General features: G+C 39.6%; 1 protein-coding gene across 9 annotated transcripts; it reads left to right on the forward strand.

Moving 5' to 3' along the window:
• Nucleotides 1-121: 121 nt before the first annotated feature.
• LOC118262204 (protein kinase C-binding protein 1) lies at nucleotides 122-19,602 on the forward strand. 9 transcript variants are annotated; one of them, XR_007705825.1, is made up of 22 exons: nucleotides 122-320; nucleotides 529-1,833; nucleotides 2,456-2,682; nucleotides 3,371-3,455; nucleotides 4,985-5,165; nucleotides 5,641-5,835; nucleotides 6,326-6,501; nucleotides 7,217-7,327; nucleotides 7,736-7,848; nucleotides 8,594-8,677; nucleotides 9,371-9,472; nucleotides 9,562-11,246; nucleotides 11,350-11,537; nucleotides 11,836-12,045; nucleotides 12,883-13,032; nucleotides 13,537-13,681; nucleotides 14,006-14,129; nucleotides 15,168-15,288; nucleotides 15,720-15,776; nucleotides 16,207-16,325; nucleotides 16,632-16,735; nucleotides 17,212-17,256. XR_007705825.1 is itself a non-coding variant. In XM_050697817.1 (22 exons), the coding sequence occupies exons 2-22, from the start codon at nucleotides 532-534 to the stop codon at nucleotides 17,344-17,346; spliced, it is 5,601 nt and encodes a 1,866-aa protein (XP_050553774.1). In that variant the 5' UTR covers nucleotides 122-320; nucleotides 529-531; the 3' UTR covers nucleotides 17,347-19,602. The 9 variants fall into 9 exon arrangements, 8 of the variants coding, with proteins under 8 accessions (XP_050553774.1, XP_050553776.1, XP_050553777.1 ...); XM_050697817.1 differs by having other exon boundaries at nucleotides 16,220-16,325; nucleotides 17,212-19,602; XM_050697819.1 differs by having other exon boundaries at nucleotides 16,229-16,325; nucleotides 17,212-19,602.
• The last annotated feature ends 299 nt before the right edge of the window (nucleotides 19,603-19,901 follow it).

Consider the following 19,901-nt stretch of genomic DNA (forward strand, 5'->3'; position numbering starts at 1 on the left):
AGATAGTGTTATACAACTGTAGTATGTTAGAAAAAGAAAAACATCTCTTTGTGAAAGAGACGTCTTGAAATCTATTGTAACTTCCTTGTTTCTGTACGTTGGCAGTAGCAGCTCCATCTGTGAGATAACCAATAAAAACTAAACGTAGCTGTACGTGCGATGGCGATGTGTGGATTTTTTCGTTGGTTGGTGATATTTTTTGATCACAAAACAATTGCTAATTGAAACCTAAGTCCTATGAGTAAAATTCAGCTGCTACTGCATCCGGTGAATAGTGTTTGGTGTTTTCGTGAAGTGGACAAAAAATAATAAACCGAGTGGTAAGCCTATGTATTTGTATGATTGTATTGAAAGTAGGTATGTAAGTAGCTGGCAGGGTGGTTGAGCTTGGGTAATGACCGGTTCCTTTAATATTTAGATATCTATTGTAAAGACATAACCGCAGACTACTATTCAAGTTATAATAACCACATTTTCTTACATCACAAAAGGTCAAGCTAAAAATACCAAGTTGTTGTTTTGTCACAGGTGATGGACGAGAGCACGGAGAATCACATGGAGACAGACGTGTCGTCCACGACTGATGATGTTCCTGAGACGCAGGAAGTAACAGGATCCGACGGCAACGTCGAGATGATCATAGTTGTGGAGAAGATGGATGACGAATCAACAGCTGACGAGCAATCTGATGAGCAACATTCTCCAGTTCATGAAGGTACCGACAGTATCATGACACCAGAAGACGAAGCACCGGAGAAAGAACCGGTATCAACAGTTAAACTCCCACTAAAATCTCCAGCAGTGTCTCCTATAAAGACACCAACAATCACCGTTGTAAAATCGCCAGCAAGATCACCTGTTAAAAGTCCAGTTAAAAGTCCAGCCAAATCTCCAGTTCAGAGTCCAGCTAAATCTCCAATAAAGTCTCCTGCAAAACCTCCAACTATTACAGAAGTTGATACAGAAGTTGCAAATACTACAGAGGATACTGAGATAGTAATGATTGTGGAGACTGCACCACAGGTGCCCGATGAGGTTCCAACACCTGTTGCAACACAACAAGTTGAAGTGACTGTGGAAGCATCACCAGTCAAAGAATCTCAAATTAATGAAACGGAAGACAAACCCACCCAGATTCTAAGTCCAAGTAAAGAAGTACAGAAACCTGTGCCAAAGTCTCCAGACAGTGAGTTGCAGCCTTCAGACGCTGATATACCTACACCAACAAAGGAAACCATACCAAATGACAAACCGGCAGTCAATGGCAAGGTCCAATCAAATGAAACTGGTAAAGTAGATGACACAAGTGTTAAACCTGTAACTACAGTCACACCCATAGAAATCACTATTGAAAATTCAAATGATTCTCAAATCGAAACATTATCTGACATATCAGAAAAGGAACACAAGGGCATTAGCAGAGAATTGAAATCCTTAATAAAATCTGCAAAAGAGTCCAAGATCATTAGTGAGTGCACACAATTAAAAAGTAAAACAAGAAAGTCTAGAAATGCCTTAGACACATCTAGTTCAAGTCTTAATTCTTCTCTGCTGGAGCCCGGCAAGATACATGACACAAGAAGAAACAGTGATAACTCACAGAAGAGCAATTGTAGTGAAAAATCTGATAAAACACATCTCAAGAGGTCTATGAGGTCACAAAACCCAGAATTTGTTAGTAAGGTAAAGCAGTTTCTGAATTCTGTTACTGGTAAAAGTAGTAAAGACTCTGATGATGAGGATGATGTGGTGGAAAGCAAGGATAAGAGTGAGATATTAGAGCAGGATGCTAAGGGGACACCTCCTAAAGTTAAAAAAACTGAACCAATTGTAGTAAGTATACACATTATTATTAATTCCATATATTTATTTAAAATCCTCTAAATTTACATTTTTAAATACATACTACTTATAAAATATAAAAATAGGAGCCAACCAGTAGCAGGAGCATGGTCCAAGTTACTGGTGGTTAGGGCTCCAGACACAGAAACCTCCTCATAATATTTATTAATTATAAGTACACCCATTACAACTATGAAAGTCTAAAATTCATAGTCATAAAATTATTACCAGACAAAATTAGGTAGCACACTTTTCTAAAATAAAACTATTTTTGACATTTGCTTTACAGTTTTAATTGCAGAATAACCTCTTTACACATTATTTTTAAGTGGCCAGCAAGTCATTTCAAATAAATAGAGGGGTATATTGACATATTGTATGAACAAAATGGCTACCTGAGCTTTATCTTGTCATAATAATTTACTAACAGAAACTCTTGTCAATAAAATAGTAGTTTTATATCTCATAATGGTTAGTTGTCATAATATTTCATTGTTGTTAGACCAACTTATTATTTTTACTCATTTAATCTATCTTTTTCATTTATCTGTATGTTACAATAAAGCATTTGCAAAAAGCTAAAGCAGTTTTAAATCATAACCTATTTTATCAGGTTACAGAGAATAGCAACAAGCTTCGTTCAGACCCTTACTGTTGGCGCTGTCACTGGGCGGTGGAGCAAGCTACCAAGATGCATCCTCCGATGCACTGTACAGTCTGCCCGAGGACCTTCCACTTCAAATGCCTGACTGGTCCAGAGAAGAACAAGATAAATTTGGAGAAGAATTGGGTGTGTCCAGAATGTATGATAGTTCTACAGGCTGAGAGCTCTGAGACCAGGTAATATCATTTATTCATTTGAATTCCTTAGTTCCATTTAAGGCTGTTAATACAGACTAAAAGTAAGGCTTAGCCAGATTAGCCAGATGCTAAGGCAGATTTCTTTTCTCAAATTGAGTAAGATTTTTGGCTTATTTCATAATGTCTGATTATGGGGAAAATACGTCAAATGAAATGGCAGTTAGACATAGTGAAACAGGCCCTAAACTTCATTGTTTTACACCATACCTTGTTGAATAAATATGACTTAATTTACCTTAATTGATCACATTAAAAGTTGAACAATTTCCCTCTAATATTTGTTTATATAAATAACTATAAAATCAAAGGAATATGCTAGAGTTTTAAGCAAAAATAGTTGTTTAATTTTATCTTGGTTATATTTTAGTTTAGATTAATTTCAGTATGTAGGTTATCACCTGGCATTGAATCTTTTTGCTACAAACAACTATTTTCTTGGACTGTTTCCTTCCTATCTATTCTTATTTTTGACGTGCCTCGAGAACATTATTTTGATCAGAAATGTTACACAAGTGTATATTAAATTCAGCCTTTAAATGTTTAATGCATAAGACATGTGTTTGAAACTAAAAAAGCGCCTTATACACCATGTTTCATTGACCCCTTTTAAAGTAATGTTAGCCAAAAACAACGCAATGTGTCTTCAATGAACTGAACATGTTTCCAGGTCGCCAGCTATGAAGAAGATATCCCTAGGAATGCTGTGCGATCTATTGAAGCACGCGCTGCGACGGATGACGGAAACGAATGGGGTAATTTATCCGTTTTATTCTTACTACTACCTACGTTATTTCTTGTCATTGATATCTACCTGCCATGCAGATTATGCGTGTTCAAATACAAAGGTCGACTGACACGAATATTCTGTCAATCTTACTTAACTAACATATTGCTAGCATTATTATAACTTTCATTATTTAGTTATGCAAATACTTGTTGCTATCCATAAAGTTATGAAAATCGATGACATGCGAGTCTTTGTTTTTGCTTGAGTAAACTAAAATGTGAAGGTATGCGAAGGAATATTTGTAGATTGTGAGCTATAACTATCATGTAACAGCGGCGGAGTACTTTCACCGGATCGACGCATGAACCGACAGCCGGACAGATATTAAAATGTATGTAGCGCGGTGCAAACGGTGCGCGGCTGGCGCGGCCGGCGGGCGGGACTCGGTGAAATGACCTTGCTACTTATCTACGTAGCTGCGCCGCGCGGACCCCGCGAACGATACGCTCCCTCTCGCTCTAACAGAACAAATCAATACCGAAGCGTCGCTATTGCTGTCTCACTCTCCCGCCTACCGCTAATAATAAACATGTGCGTGTGTTGAACATGTATTGTGTGCTGCATTTTTCTTGATTCGTCGGTTTGTCATGCTTTTATATTAGCAGAAATTCTTAATTTAAGATTTGGCGATATACGTTTTCGTATTTACACAAGACATGAATCACTGTTTACATGTGCCGTATCTCGAGCAGCCCTATAGAAATTGTTTGCATATGTGTAGGTAGGTCTACCTACGTAGCAAACTAACAACTAGGCAACTGTGAAGCGCCAGACACGCCTAACCCACGAGTCTACGACATCATTTTGCATTTAATGTAGGCACAAACCGGAACTAGCCCACTTGTAAAACATGCGTAGAAACATAATTATGAAAAATTACAACATATTCCACGTCTTTAATAGCCCAATAATAAGGCGAGAAATGAAAGATACGATCGGTATTCAGGACAGCTAATCAATAAAGACAAATTTAAATAAATTACCGCTAGGTAGTCTAGTCCGCGTTATTTCAATGAGCATTTAACACACAATGAGCTCTTTAGACGCGTTGTAAGAGCGTAGGCAATCTTGTACTAACTAGAGAGTAATGAAATTGATACAAATGATACTTAATTTTCCGACATTCTTACTAGATTTGCTTATTAAATTGCATGTTAATCTTTAGAACAACGAAAAGACAGGTTACAATTGTTATTTTGCGCCATATAATCCATATAAAGTTAATGATATACCAGTAAATCGAACCAAAGCACATACATAAAACAACACACTTTAAATTCTAAAACTATGTTAATAAAACCTTACTATCTCAACAATACACCACAAAAGTATCCATTATCTATATTAAACCTCCTTTCTCCTATATAAGTTTTTTAAACTGACATGGTCACTAACACCATTAATATTCCGAAATATCGGAAACTCATCGAACTGAATAAACATGGTAAATATCCCGTCATAAGTTCTAATAATACTCCTTTCTCCTGATTCCAGGTGGAACCGTTTATGCAACCAGTAGACCGGACAGCGTTCCCAGACTATGACAAGTATGTGGTGCACCCGATGGACCTGTCTCTGATGAGAGACAACATTTCCGAAGGCCTGTACGGCAGTACGGAGGCGTTCCTTGCTGATGCGCAATGGATACTGCATAACAGCATAATTTTTAATACATGTTAGTATTTTATTTGGTTTGGGTTATAAAGGATCTTTAATTTATTGAAGGGATCAGTAGCGTGGCCTATTAGTAAAGTATCACACTCATCTAACTAAATTATTACATATATATTTATGTTTTAAAGGGGTGTTATGATAGATTATTAAATTATTTATTGTTTCAAATTAAATGTTATTACATAGTTTGTAGTACACTTAGTTCATAATACACATAATGGTTATAGCCTATCTCTGTAACATACTGAGAGGTGCGGTGTAATCTATTGAGCTATTATGGACAAATGTATTGATATATTGATATGACTTGAACAAATATTAGAACGCTACTATAAGAGTCATAACAATACTTATAGGACTATTTATTAGGTATGTATTTTTCTTTTTAACCATTTAATTATTTTTTTTATTTTTCAGTTTTTACGTTTATTTTGTTTCGTATTCAGTTTTGTTTAAATCGGTTGTGACAATCACAGATGAAAACGTGTGTCCCCCTTCAGTGCAGTCTAAGTTGACGGCGGGTGCGCGGGCGCTGGTGCGGTCGTGTCGGTCGGAGATGGGCGAGATCGAGGCGTGTCCCGAGTGCTACGCCGCTGCGCATGCGCGCCGCCCCACCTGGTTCACCGACGTCTGTTCCACGCCGCACATCCTATTCTGGGCTAAACTGAAAGGTATGTTTCATTCTATGTACCTAACTATCTATGCAATAATCCCACAAGAGTCACACTATGTGTGTTTACGCATTCATCCAATAGATTGAGCTTGTCGCGTTCATATAGACGCAAACTGGTGCTTCCTTGTCTTATATGTAAAGATTTATTGTGCTACTAGCTACTGCTAGCGGCTTCGCCCGCGTTCTCATGAGATAAAAAGCCGATTTGTTATTCCAGACCAAATTCCAAACCTGTTCCAAAGAACCTTTACATATTATGTATAATAAGAAGTTGTATGCGTCTATATGAATGCGACAAGCTCAATCTATTGGATGAATTTACACATCGATAGTGTGAACCCATCCCAATCCCGTCAGCCGTTTTGGCTTTAAGTAACAAACATGCAGAAACTTTCGTATTTAAACTAGCCAAGTCGATTGGGACCAAATCACCCTTGTCCAGTATTGGATCTCGTGACTTTGATAAGAATGATAACTTCTACTTCCAGGTTTCCCGTTTTGGCCAGCGAAGGGTATGTCGGTGAACAGCTCCGGTTTGGTGGACGTGCGCTTCTTCGGAGCACACGACCGCGCCTGGGTGCCTTCCAAAGACTGCTTCCTGTATTCTGAGAAGGATCCGAATAACTTTAGAACTAAACGTCAAGATATCATTGATAGTATGCAGGTGAGATTACTATAATTTGGTGAATAAACCACACAGGTGCTTTATTATATTGCATGTGTTACTGTGATATCTGTTTTCAGTACATTTTGTATTAGGGTGGTCATGTTACACACTGCTGCGATAATAACACCGTAAGAAGTAGGACGTTGTGTTTCTCTGCCCTGCGATATTCCGAGATGAGTTCTAGAATGTTTTGTATCAGGACGCAAACGACCTACGATACGACTTGTAGGATATATAGGACGATAAAAACAGCTGTGTGCAGAGATTGTAGAAGAAATCGGGACACGTTAACGGAATACCGCATGCAATATTGTCTTTCTAATCTATCTTTAGTCTTAAATATAAGGAACTCTAATAAAAAGCCTTTAACATAATGCGTTTACAATTTCTTCCCTCAAACTCTTTCTCGAAAGAAGGAAAGACGTTTTTTAGGATAACGATATAAAGACATGTTAGTAAGTTACTAATACCGACTCAATTTTTTTAAAGCTGTAATGTAACACGTTTTGCTTATCCCGGAAGGGGACAGAGGTGTACTTAAGTCACTTTAGCAGTCAATCAAAAGATTAAGTAGGCAAGTAATAGGACCAAGTCGGATTTACAAGGTCTTGTAAATAACTAAATAATTCTTCTCCCATATAGAATTTCTGCATATAGCAGTAACAACATAACAAATAAATGTAAATAACATATAACAAATACTCTATTACAGGAAGCAGAGCAACACATTCGGAATATATCACGAAAGTACGGCCGGTTCGTCTACCCTCCTTTCAAAACACCGTTTGAACCCAGCAGAATGAGTGAGCAACTCAAAATGATGGTGAGCTCTAGTTATTTTTTATGGTGTAAGCTGGTAAACGAGCAGACGGAGCACCTGATGGTAAGCGATCGACGCCGCGCATGGACACCTGAAACACCAGAGGCGTTAAAAGTGGTTAAGAATTTGAGGACTGTGGGCGAATCGGGGATTAGGGAGATTAGGGAAGTGGTAATTGGGACACCAGTAACTTTAATCACACGACGAAATGACGCAAGCGTTGTTTTACGTCGGTTTTCTGTGAGGCCGTGGTCTCACTCCGGTCGAGCCGGCCCATTCGTGCCGAAGCATGGCTCTCCCACACTTAACTCTTGAATTACTTATTTGTGGAAGTCCAGTAAAGATACCACTCTACTACTGGTACGAAGTCTGCCGGGTCATCTAGTAAGTATTGTATCTTTCTAATTGCAGATACCAACATTTGAAGGTGATGTAAGGTCACTAGTGAAAGAGAAGCCGGCGCCAGCTGTCAAGGGGAAGAGCAGGTCCAACTCCAAGGGTTCAAAATGTTCACTGAACGATGGGTAAGTAAAGAACTGAACCATACACATATATTTCTTTTATAAATTATTATCCTCCCAAATTGTTTAGGAATTTCTGGTTTAGGCCTTATCTAGCTTAATTTACTGAAATAGTTGTTTCTAATTGCTATTAGTAATAAAAGCTGAAACCGCGAGTCGTTCTTAATCCTGTAGGAATATGGGAGTACTTACAATAAAAATAAAAATATGTTTATATATTTTTAATACTTAATATGTTAGCTTCGATGTTCATAAAAGTTTTATCTAAAACATACACTTAAAAGCTAAGAAACGAAGTCTTCAGTGTTTTTTTTTTTTCAATTCTTCATAAACATTTTCTTATACATGAATTTAATAATTGGTAACATAATATATGACGTATGAAAGGCAAAAAATGCTCTCATTTTAAAGGTAATTAACCTTTAAAATGAGAGCATTTTTTATAGTTATAGAGGGTTATTTAAAATAAAACTATGTTGGCTATGGCTCCGTTTCTTTGCTCCCAAATGTATAATATTGACGTACTGTATAATAGCGACACAACTCTTCCTTTGCGTAGTAAAATGTTTACATGGACATTAGTGTAAAGTCATTCATTTAAATCCTCAATACAGAAACGAAATATGTTTACTGCTATAACAAAAATATAATTAAACAATACCAACAAAAACTGGCCTGTTCTAAATATAAGCTTTATTCACTTCGCAATACCTAATAATAAAATTGAAGATGCCGTAAATATCAATAGGTTGCGCCTACACTCGGATAGTACGGATTCGGGTAGTGACGGGGAGGAACTACAGCGTCTATATGCACTCCTAGACAAGTACAGGTATGTAGTATCGCAGGTCAGTACACTTTCATACTGAACTTTAGCTTAGGTCGCACTACAACTAAACCGCAGCGGTTTTAAATGCCGACAGAAAACTGTTAAGTCCTTATAAAGAGTAAAAATGCATGAGGTGAGGTGCCACTCTAGGCTAGAGATTGACCATTTCTAAATACAATTGGGCAAATCCTCCTCTATCTTGCGCTGTTCATATGACTTTTGTGCCCATGGCGCTAAATGAAAAAACCGCATGAATACAAGCAACCGCACTTGCGGTTTATTCCCGCGACTGATTTTAAAACCGTTACCAAAAATGTACCGCCTTAAAATGTGTATTTCATAGTGAAGTTAGCGCGAGGATTTAAAGTTAAAAATGCCGCAGCTGGTTTATAACCGTGTTCACAATACTTGGGCGGTTTCGCGGTTAGGCAGTTACCGCTTGTGGGAAAAAACCGTAGTGCGGCCTTGGCCTATGTACCCCGGTCACAGCTCCAGTGGCTAACTTGAACCTTGTGGTACCTGTGCCACCACTAAATGTGCATACTGCTTATATGTGAACAGGCCTTCCACTGTATTATTATTATTTAACCATTTTATTTTTCTTTTTTTTTATTCACCAATTTCACAGTCTTGTTATTATTAAGTTACAATAGATAAGTAAAGGGATTCAAATAAATGTGTGCTTCGTTGTTTTAGTGACGCAAGCGAGACGGACGAGGCGCCTGCGCTGCCGGCAAGGAAAATGGCTGACGGCGCTGAAATAGCCAAAGTGGAGGAAGATGAATCTAATGTAGAGAAGTGAGTTGATTGCTTTTGAATACATATATGATTTTAATTTCATTGATAAGTCTTCACAAATAAATATTCACATATCCTAATTTTTACAGAGAAGTGGAGGTTGAAGTTCCAGTTCCAGTTCAAGCTAAAACGAAAGAAAACGCTCAAACGCCTACTACAACAACTTCTAGAAAGCGTCGTCGGTCGGACCTCGAGGAAGCTGTCATCACTATCATTGAAACTAGCGGCAGCTACGAGAAGCGCAGTCGACGTAAGAGCCTTGCTGACATCAAGAAACCTGACGCGCCAGAACCTAGCAGCAGCAAGGTTGTAGACACAACTACTGACAAACCTAAGGGCGAAGCAAGTAAGACCACACCCAAACAGACTACACCAGTCAAGGCAAACGAAACATTAACCAAACTTAAAGACACCGAACCATCCTCTAGCACTGAAAAGGAGAAAACACAGAGAGTAACTCCCATTAGGATAGCACTAGTCAAAGAAAGACGCCATTCTACCAGAACCAGCTCTTCCAAGGACCCAACTGCCAAAATTATCACTCCTAATAAGGACAAAGATCAAGAAAAAACAACGCCCCAGAGGCCAAAATCTGCCAGAAGTGCTGAAAAACCTTTATCCGCTACTAAACCCGAGAAAACAAAACCGGAAAAGGTCGACAAAACACCTAACTCGAAAGCCGAAAAAGCTGACAAAACACCCAATGATAAAACTACGAGAGGGAACAGGTCCAGGGCTGAGAAACGAAGTAGTTCTCGAAGCAGCAGGTCTACCAACAGCACCAGCTCCACACGATCATCAGACAAGGCTGAGAAGAAAACTTATGAGAGGGCGAAGGATAAGTCTAAAGACAGTAAACCCTCAGCAAAAGAGAAAGACAAAGATGGAGATGCAAACAAATCGGCCGTGGCTGCACAGATGTCGCCCAAACCTGTCGCGGATGTACAGTCCCCGAAATCTGTGAAAGATCGGTTGCACTTCGACGACGACACTACATTGGCTGTTTTAGCGCGAGAAACTTCGAAATCTAATAATCTAGTAACGGTAACGCTTTGCAACAATAGTGGGCTCCCTACAATCAGCTCCGTGCGGAGTCTCTCCACCACTGCGCAGGCTACAGGCGTGACCATAACGAAAACAACGACAAACGCGAACACTATTGACATCACGGAGGAGTCGTCCACCTCAGACTCGAGTATCTTTACACCTACTAGCTCGGAGAACGTGACGTCAATGAAAGAAGCAATGTCGAAACTGCAGAGACTACGCAATGAGACGGCGGAGCCTGTCGTAGGGCGCGTGGGGGTCAGAGCGTTCGCGAGGATGACATCCCCGGAGAGACACACCCCTAACGAAGAGGTGCAAGTAGAAATTAAGGCTGAACCTATCGATCTCGATGACCCGGAAAGACATATGGAGAAGATGGATCTCATGAACGCTTTCAGGCTACGGCCGGTGAACCCGCAGAACGTGCCGACGCCGACGATGAATTTGCGGGACGTTCGGATAAACAAGGTGGTGGTGACGCCGCTCAACGCCAAGAAGGTGACGAAGCCGCCCGAGGTGCGGCCGAGGGCGAAGAAATCGTTCCCGCAGCCGAAGAAGCCGGATGAAAGTCGCTCGGACCTGGTGACGAAGAACTCGATGGTGTACATCCCCATCCAGCCGCCGCAGACGCAGGCGCCGTCCGCGCGGCCGCCGCGCCCGCCGCACGCCGCCACGCCCGCCCTGCAGCCGCCCTGCATCATCAGGCCGCCTATTGCCACTACCTCTTGTAAGTCCTATAAACTTGTACCTTCTTCCAATATATCATATGGATTTTATCTTAAAATCTATTCCATGAGATGATTACTTACAAATCTCCACTCTCCTTCCAGCGAACAGCCTGGTGAACACAGTAACAACCCCACTGATGCTGTCGAGCCCGTGTATCTCTACAAGTGGCGTGACGAACAGTACGAGCGTGGCCACCGTGCCCACGGTCCACACGGTGCCGCTGATGACGTCAGTCAACGGACAGTGGATGTTCAGCTTCCAGCCTGTCATGTCTGTTGGAGCTATTGACGTGAGTTCTCTAGACATTAGGAATTTCAAATCGTTAAAACTGATTTTTTTTTTATGGTACAAGCAGGACGCATCAACTGATGGTAAGTCGTCGCCCATGGACACTCGAAACACCAGACGCGTTACAAATGCGTTGCCGGCCTTTTGGGGGTTAGGAATTTAAGGGTTGTTGGGGACTCGGGGATTTGATTATAATAATTTAGCTCATTCACACATAGTATCATATAATGACTTTCGACTCAAAGAAGCATCTCATATCATGTCATCCAATTAATATCTCTATCTTTTTAATATTTCAGAATACGCCCTCCGCACCTCTAGTTAACGGTATCACAGATAGATCAAACACATCAGTTCCACTGGCAACATTAACTCCAACGGCAAACTCTACGTTAGTGAACTCTGCCTCGACACCGGCCGCGTCAGTAGTGCCCGTATTACCGACCGCTACTCCTGGACCACCCATCTCCGTGATAAGCAGGACGCCCACCGAAAATTCTCCGGGAGAGGTATTTATGTGCTATTTACTTTCGATAATCAATAATTTAATTCATCTAAACATTCTAAACCTTCCTCGAAAATTCCACTAACTGTTTTTTAAAACTACTAACAAAAACTAGCCAGTGAGTGATAAAAGACAGGCATGCAAGGGAGTAGTTTTTATCATCATCATTATCAGCCGAAAGACGTCCACTCTTGAACAAAGGCCTCGCCCTTAGTCCTCCGCGTAGAACGACAAGCCGCCACCTGCATCCACTGGCTCCCCACGATTCTAGTTTTCAAAGTGTAGTGTTAAAAATCAAAAGCTTTTAAGAAACTTTACTGATGATCGGTATACTACAAGGCATTGGTCCATTGACTACATATTATATCATATAATTAATTCAGCTCTCACATTATCCTCTATTTCATTGTCTGGACTTTAAAAGAGACTATGACCTCTGAGTTTGTTTCGGCAAAACTACTCAGAGTAGTCGGAAAACAAATGCCAGCCTCATCTATCCATTTGAAAGACAGGCATGCGAAAGAGTAATTTTATAATCTACTAGCTACTTCCGTGCGGTTTCACCCTCTCTGTTCAGCTCCTATTGGTCATAGCGTGATGTTTTACCTATAACCTTCCTCGATAAATGCACTATTCAACACAAAAAGAATTATTTAAATCGGACCAGTAGTTCCGGAGATTAGCGCGTTCAAACAAACAAACAAACAAACAATCAAACAAACTCTTCAGCTGTATAATATTAGTATAGATTATAATATTAGTATAGATTCAGCTTTCATACATTTGTTCATGCACTAATCCCAGTTTCTCACACTAACATCATGAACTAATAGTATATCAGTCGGTGTCCGTGTTACAGCCGCCGCGGCTGCAGCAGCGCCCGACGCAGTGCCTGCAGAACCCGCTGGACGGCAACACGCCTATAGGCACCATGCCGCCGCCATCCACCGCCGGACCTGTCACTGCCAAGCTCAACCAGAATGCTGTCAAGGTAAAAATCTTGTATAGTACCTGTAATAATGATGCCAGAAAATCGTATAGCGCTTTAGTCAAAACTAAGTAACATAATTGTGTATTCTGTACCTTTAGTAAAACACGGAATCCTTACAGAACCATTTGTTTAATTAATTATTGAGCTAACCCAACTATATACAACTATTATTGGTATGGGCTGTAAAGAATTTGTTTCTGAAGATTTTCAACATGTACAGTACCTTTAGTATGAGTTTGTTTTACGTTTAAAGTAATCGAAATGAGAGTGCGTTCGGCGCTCTGATTGGCCGGCTCGAATAAACCAACCAATCAAAGCGCCGAACGCGCTCTCGTACTAAGGGTACAGGATGATTGATGAAGCATTTATATCAGTAACTTGTTACATCAATAAGATAACTTTTAAGTATGTGCATTACGTTTATAGGCTCTTCATATACAAGTAGAAATACGTATTGCAATAAAACATTAAAGACTTGATCTAAAAAAAATGTAATCCTTCCAGATGACAGATTTCTTCCGGTCATTACTGGAGGACTCGTTGGAGAAGCTGGACGAGCCGGTGTCCCAGCTGACCACGCTGAAGTTACAGCTCGAACAGGACAAGTGGCGACACCAACAGGAGATTAAGGAACTCAAACATAACTATGGTATGTGCGAAGAAGTAATACAAAATTATACAGAACATTGTATTATACTATGTATTTTTAACAGTGCTTTGTCGTATTATTATTCATTGGGTCAATTTATACTCGTTCAGAACGAAATCAAAGCGATAAGCGCAATAAAAAAACAATGATTACCATACAAAATTATACCGTATCTCTACAGCGTATAATGCACAGCGTACTGATGAGCAGCCGCATTTTCATATCTCGAAAGCAAAATATGTATTCAGCCGATTCTATACATAAACTTTCGTTCCAATATCTGTAGATTATAAATGGTATTAATTAATAAAATAAATGTTACAGAACTAACGATAGCTGAGATGCGCGCGTCGTTCGAGAAAGAGAAACTACGCGCGGTGAGCGAGGCGAGACGCGCGTCGCAGGTCGAGCTAGAGACCGCTGTCAAGCAGACAAAGACTAAACAATGGTGAGTCAATACTATTCCACTATGGGCTAAAAAGCACCAAAAATGTTGATCGTTCCGGATATTGAAGACTGAATTACCACGATAACGTAGGTTACAGGTAACAGAGGTAAGAGGAAGATTTGTCTTCAAAAATTCTGTCGCCGTCGGCCATAGTCACATAGTCAATATTGTTTTATCTATCAGTAATACAGTTTTGTATTGCCAATAGTTGATGTTATACTGCCAATTTCAATAACCGATTTGAATCCAAAATGGCTTTTTTTTTTTTTTTTTTTTTTTTTTTTTTTTTTACCATGGGGGGAAAATCATCCAATGACTTTTCTCGCCTTGGGCGAGGCGAGAGGGAGTGTCAGACTCTTACTGACTAAAAACCACCCCGTTCCTTCTCCTGCCTTTCGAGCCGGAGCCCCGGTAAACCCGCTAGGTTGTCCGCAGCTCCGGATTAGGCATCAGCCCTATTGGGCCCCTGTGCCCCATCTGTGGTGGTCTGATGGCTCTTTGAGGCGCGCGCGGAACGCGACGCGCCGCACGCACGGGTCTGGTTCTGGTCGGGCGGCGAACTACCCTTGCTCGCCGTCCGCAGGCCCGCACTTACGGTGGCCGGAGATCGTACGCGATCCCCGATACCCAGAGTGTATCTCGCGACGGCTGGGGCGTGAGGAGGTTCGTTCTCTCACGCACTTAGCTAGAATGACTGCTTCGCAGAAGGAGGAGACGGCATCCCAGTCCCCCTCGCTCCACACCATGGCTTGTACCAATGCCGGACGCGAGAGGTCGCCGTCGCCGACTACATCCCTGAGGACACGGCGGTGCTCAGCCCATGCAGGGCACAGCGCCACCGTATGTTCCACTGTGTCCTCAGGACGGTCCTCGCAGTGATGACACCCGGGCGTTTCCTCCCGCCCAATCAGAAACAGGAACCTACCGAAACTATCCAAAATGGCTGGATCGTCATTTAGTATTGTTAGTTCAATTTCTTAACAAGTTAGTTTTACATTGTATACGATTAATGAACCGAAGGTACGTTGTACACGACAGGTGTGCGAACTGTAGCCAGGAGGCGCAGTTCTACTGTTGCTGGAACACTGCCTACTGCGGGTACCCGTGCCAACGCGCGCACTGGTCGCAACACTTCTCAGCCTGCCAGCAACAGAGACAGGTAAACTTACTACTCACTAATATTGCTCTTTTTGAGACAACCCACACACAAAATGGACTGCAAACGAGTAGATGGATCACCTGATGGTAAGCAATCGGGCCCCACGCATAAATACCCGAATCACCAGAGGAGTTATAAGTGCCGTTGCCTACCTTTTGGAGGTTAGGAATTTGACGATATGGTATTTCGGTATTGAGATTATTGGGGAGGGGGAATTGGATACTGTAATAACAGTCACATGGCGAAACATACGACTTTTGTTATTTGTACTCTAAAAATCATCTACAAACCTCACAAGTCACTGAAAATCAGGTCTAGAAATTTCAGTGCTTTACGAAGCAAACTGACGCTTTCGAACTTTCGATATAACTGACGAATTTTTATTTTACCAATCAATGCAATGTACTGAATAATGTTATTTGTTCCAACAGGATGGTAGCAATGGTGAATCGCCGACCTCTCCGAAGTCTCAATCAGATAACATGCCAGTAAGTATAATTATATTAAAGCAACTATGTAATAAATAGTGCTTTTGTAAATCATAGTAGTGTTAGGTGGTGACTAATGGCATGGTGACTAGACATTTTTATCTTATGCGGAGGAGACTTTTTTTAGTTTGGAACAAGGACTTCATGTCTTATGTTTTATGCCTGATATGTGTCTTTATAATATACATTTAGGAAATAATATTAATACTATTTTTTTAAGTGATGTAAATAAATCTGCTACTGCGAATTAATTTACTTAATTACCTCGTTATATAAAATTGATTAGTTGCCTTACACCAATTTAAAACACACCATTTTTCCCCTTACTGTTGTTGTTTGGTTATGTGGTCATTGCGTCGTAAGATCGCGGATTTTGTTGGTTTAGTAGATGTAGTCGGTGTTACAAAATGCGCACATATTTATTACACAGCGGGGGTGTATTGGTGTTACAGAAAACTCCCGCTCCGACCCTGACTGTCGGCGGCAAGGTCGCCCCCTCGCGCGGCTTCAACCAAGACCCAAATAGCGCATCCAAGACTTCTATTATTGGTTCGTATTATTATTATACTATAGTTATAACTTTTACTAGGAATAAGATTTTAATATAATAAGGTTACATAATATAACTGCGGTACTATTCCAGCACCTAGATATGGTATTTAAGGTTCCCGTTGTCTTTGTTTTCTCTCATATCCAAATTCGTCTTGAACAAGAAAATATAGCAAAAATAATAAAAAAAAAAAACATGTAATATTCTGCAGTAAATATTATTACAGTATAACACAGATGTGGTGTACTTATAACATTTACAGTCCATAAAAGTAAAAACTTAACAAACTAACGTTTTAATTCCAGTAAGTATGGTCGAGGACACGAGCGGCAACCAGACAATGAAATGCGTCGGCACATACAAGCCGGTTAGTGGCGGCCAGCTCGCGCCTATCATCAACAACAAACCTGTACGTATTTACTTCATATTTCGATAAATGCACTATTCAATACAAAAAGAATTTCTCAAATCAGACCTGTACTTTCGGATATTAACACGTTCAACCAAACAAACCAACAAACTCTTCAGCTTTATAATATTAGTATAGATATACACACATACCAATAAAATAAAATTAAAACTTAAGCCATCTATGCAACTTAGATGGATTAATTACTAAATACTAGGGTGAAGTGGTGACGTAATTATCTGATAAGCGAGAGTTTCGTATGTCCAATTTTCTTTTAGATTGCACCAACATTTTTCGGATGCAATTGAATGATTTGTTACATGATCTGTAACGCATTAGTGATTCCATTGTCAACAGGCTACAATGTCGGATTACCATCAGACAGGTCGTCAGCTTTAATACTACCAATAGTGGTATAAAAAACCAAAGATTGTTTTTAAAAACTTATTCATGACGCAAATATATTTTGTAAACAGGTAGCGAGCAACGAAGAGAATCAGAACAAGAAAGTGGTGTCTTCCTCGGGAGGGTATTTAATAGTGGGCGGCGCGAGTAACTCGTCGGTGGTGACCCCGGCGAGGCGGACGCACGCCATTCAATACTTCTCCTGAGACAGGGACTCTCCTGGCAGCATATTGTCTCTGCGGCCTGATTTCTTCGAACGCAACAACATGACGGGAAGAAAACGGAAGAAATAAACAGTACAAATACCGTTAAACAGTGCAAGTCCAGTCTAATGGAGTGTTTCAACAGTGCAGTGCATATGGTTGTAATCAAAACTTGTCGTAAGGGTCATAAGCAATAAGTACTCAAACCGTAACAATAGTCATTTTGTGGTTGTCCACAGATAAAGTAGAACTAGAACTTTAATTACTGTCAATAATTTTTATATCATGCATGGATAATAGAGAGTAAAGAGGCCTTTGGTCAACAGTGGCCATTATAAGGCTGTTGATGATGATGATGGATATTAACAAACAATCAATGCCCATGAAGTAAGATTGTCACTAGTTCAAATTATAACACTACGGTTATTTTGATTGTTAATTATTGTAAATGTTTATCGTGACTCGAGGCTGTATCTAGCTTGAGTATACACATCCATGTTCATAAATCAAGTAAATTAATACAAAAGTAGTTAGATAAAACGCTAGTTTTGAGTCCGATGTAAGGCAGATTAAGTTCACATTGGTATAAACGCATTCTCAGCGTTATGAGGTATACTTAGTTAAGAATTATGACTTATATTTATAAAATATAAACTCCTTTCGTGCTATCTTAGTAGCTTTTGCTACTTTCTGTGTCATGATTGTAGCCTAAAGAGTTCTGTACGATTGTACAAAGCCAATATTTGAAGTAGCAAAATATTAGTTAAATCTTCCCGATGAAAGTTCAAAGGACGCGAGCGGCTGCTGTTTTTTAATTAGTCTTGGCTAGATTTTTCATTTTAGTAGAAGGTAACATTTTAAAAATGTAAATAAATTATGTGATTTTAGGAAAAAGTGGTATCCATTTTATTTTTGCAAAACAATTGTGTTGTTAACTAGTCTCCCTTGAGTCCAGTTTTTAATAAAATACTGATTGTTCAGGATAATTGTATATGGAAATGGTAATGAAAGCGGGACTACTCATGAATATTTTTATTTTAAATGCAAAGTTGTTATATTATTTTTCTTGCAACAATTAACAGTTCACTCAACATAGAGTGGATATTTTTACGATTAAGTAAAATTCATATTGAAATATAATAATTTGTTAACTTTCCATAAAATCCCGATTATTAAGTTCTTATTAATTATTTTCCTTCAGCCCTGAGCTCGTATGTTTAATGTAAATACTGTAAATTGATTAATATTACGTTCTGATTAATAAAACGCTCTGAAAATGTAAATAGCAATGGTAGTCTGTCTACTGAGACTTGAGAAATTGCTCAGAGAAGCTGCAAGCAGCAGGTTAAATCCGATAAATTCGAGGGCCTAGTACGAGTTGGTTTTACGTTAATGCGATCGACAAGTTAATGATGTTCGTCGCTCTGATTGGCCTGCTCCATTTAACCAACCAATCAGAGGGCTAAACGCAGTATCGTTTCAATGTAAAACAAACTCGGACTAAGCACTGGTTATAATGATACTATTACGTCATATGCCTATTACGTATCCGTATAATTCGTGGTATATGGTGTTTGAGAGCGGAAATACCTCATGTAGGGGCTCTCATTACATGCCAAGTGATAAGATAGAAAAAAGTTGTTGATGCGACAAAATGCACTGAACATCAACTTCGCAGTCATTCTAAACTGCCAAACAAAATATAGTGCATACAACTGATCATTTCTTCCAATTGAGTTTCCTTTCTAAAATATATTTGTCTGATGTAGTTATTTCTATCTATATCATTCTCTCAATATTTGTATAACGAAATATTGTTACTCACGATGTAACTGTTATAATTTTAAGACTGTTAATATTAAGTTCACGTGTAATGTGCATTTTAGTTTTTACTCAGTATTGGTTACAGCTAGCAGTGGTATGTTCCAAGCTGAAGGCGATCCCTTCATGTTTTAAATCGTGTCTGTATATAATTGGCTGCAGTATAAAAGAATTATCAAGCACTGAGCAGGCGCTTATTGATATAATAGACATGTAATAGATACACTGTACAAGTGTATCTTAATTTATAAATCTTGCAATAAAGCAATTCTAAAGATCCTCCTATTATATTAGCATTAATCTCCTTCTAAGTATGAACAGTAGGGTCGTCAAGTGATGTCTTTTTGTAAATAGTAAGTTTATGTTACTATTAAGAGCTTTTAGTACATTATGGTACCTACAAAACTGTTTCATTTGACTAATAAATGATGAAACCGATTCTATTCTTTTATTTCATAAATCTCCCTTTTTTGTTAGACTTTTATATAGATTGTCTTGACGAAAAGGCAGTGAAGTATTAGTGTTTTTCTGCCAGAGATGTGCTGTCTAGCTATGATGCGAAGATGTGATAGCTAAGCTGTGAATATGTGACTATTTCCACCGATACTAAGTGATGTAGCGGTGTAAGATGCGCCGTCGGAAAGTAGCTGCACGAGGAAAATGCTCAGTTCAAGTATGCGGTGCCCCGATAGTAAGGAAGGAAACCATCCATAGCACGCATCGTTCCATATAAAAAA

Source organism: Spodoptera frugiperda, chromosome 12, assembly GCF_023101765.2.
Source record: "Spodoptera frugiperda isolate SF20-4 chromosome 12, AGI-APGP_CSIRO_Sfru_2.0, whole genome shotgun sequence".
Taxonomy (NCBI): Eukaryota; Metazoa; Arthropoda; class Insecta; order Lepidoptera; family Noctuidae; genus Spodoptera; species Spodoptera frugiperda.

Coding starts and splice junctions, on each gene's coding strand:
- LOC118262204 (XM_050697817.1), top strand. CDS start 532: ATGGACGAGAGCACGGAGAATCACATGGAGACAGACGTGTCGTCCACG. Junction 1,834..2,455: donor AAAAAACTGAACCAATTGTA/GTAAGTATACAC, acceptor CTATTTTATCAG/GTTACAGAGAATAGCAACAA. Junction 5,836..6,325: donor ATTCTGGGCTAAACTGAAAG/GTATGTTTCATT, acceptor TTCTACTTCCAG/GTTTCCCGTTTTGGCCAGCG.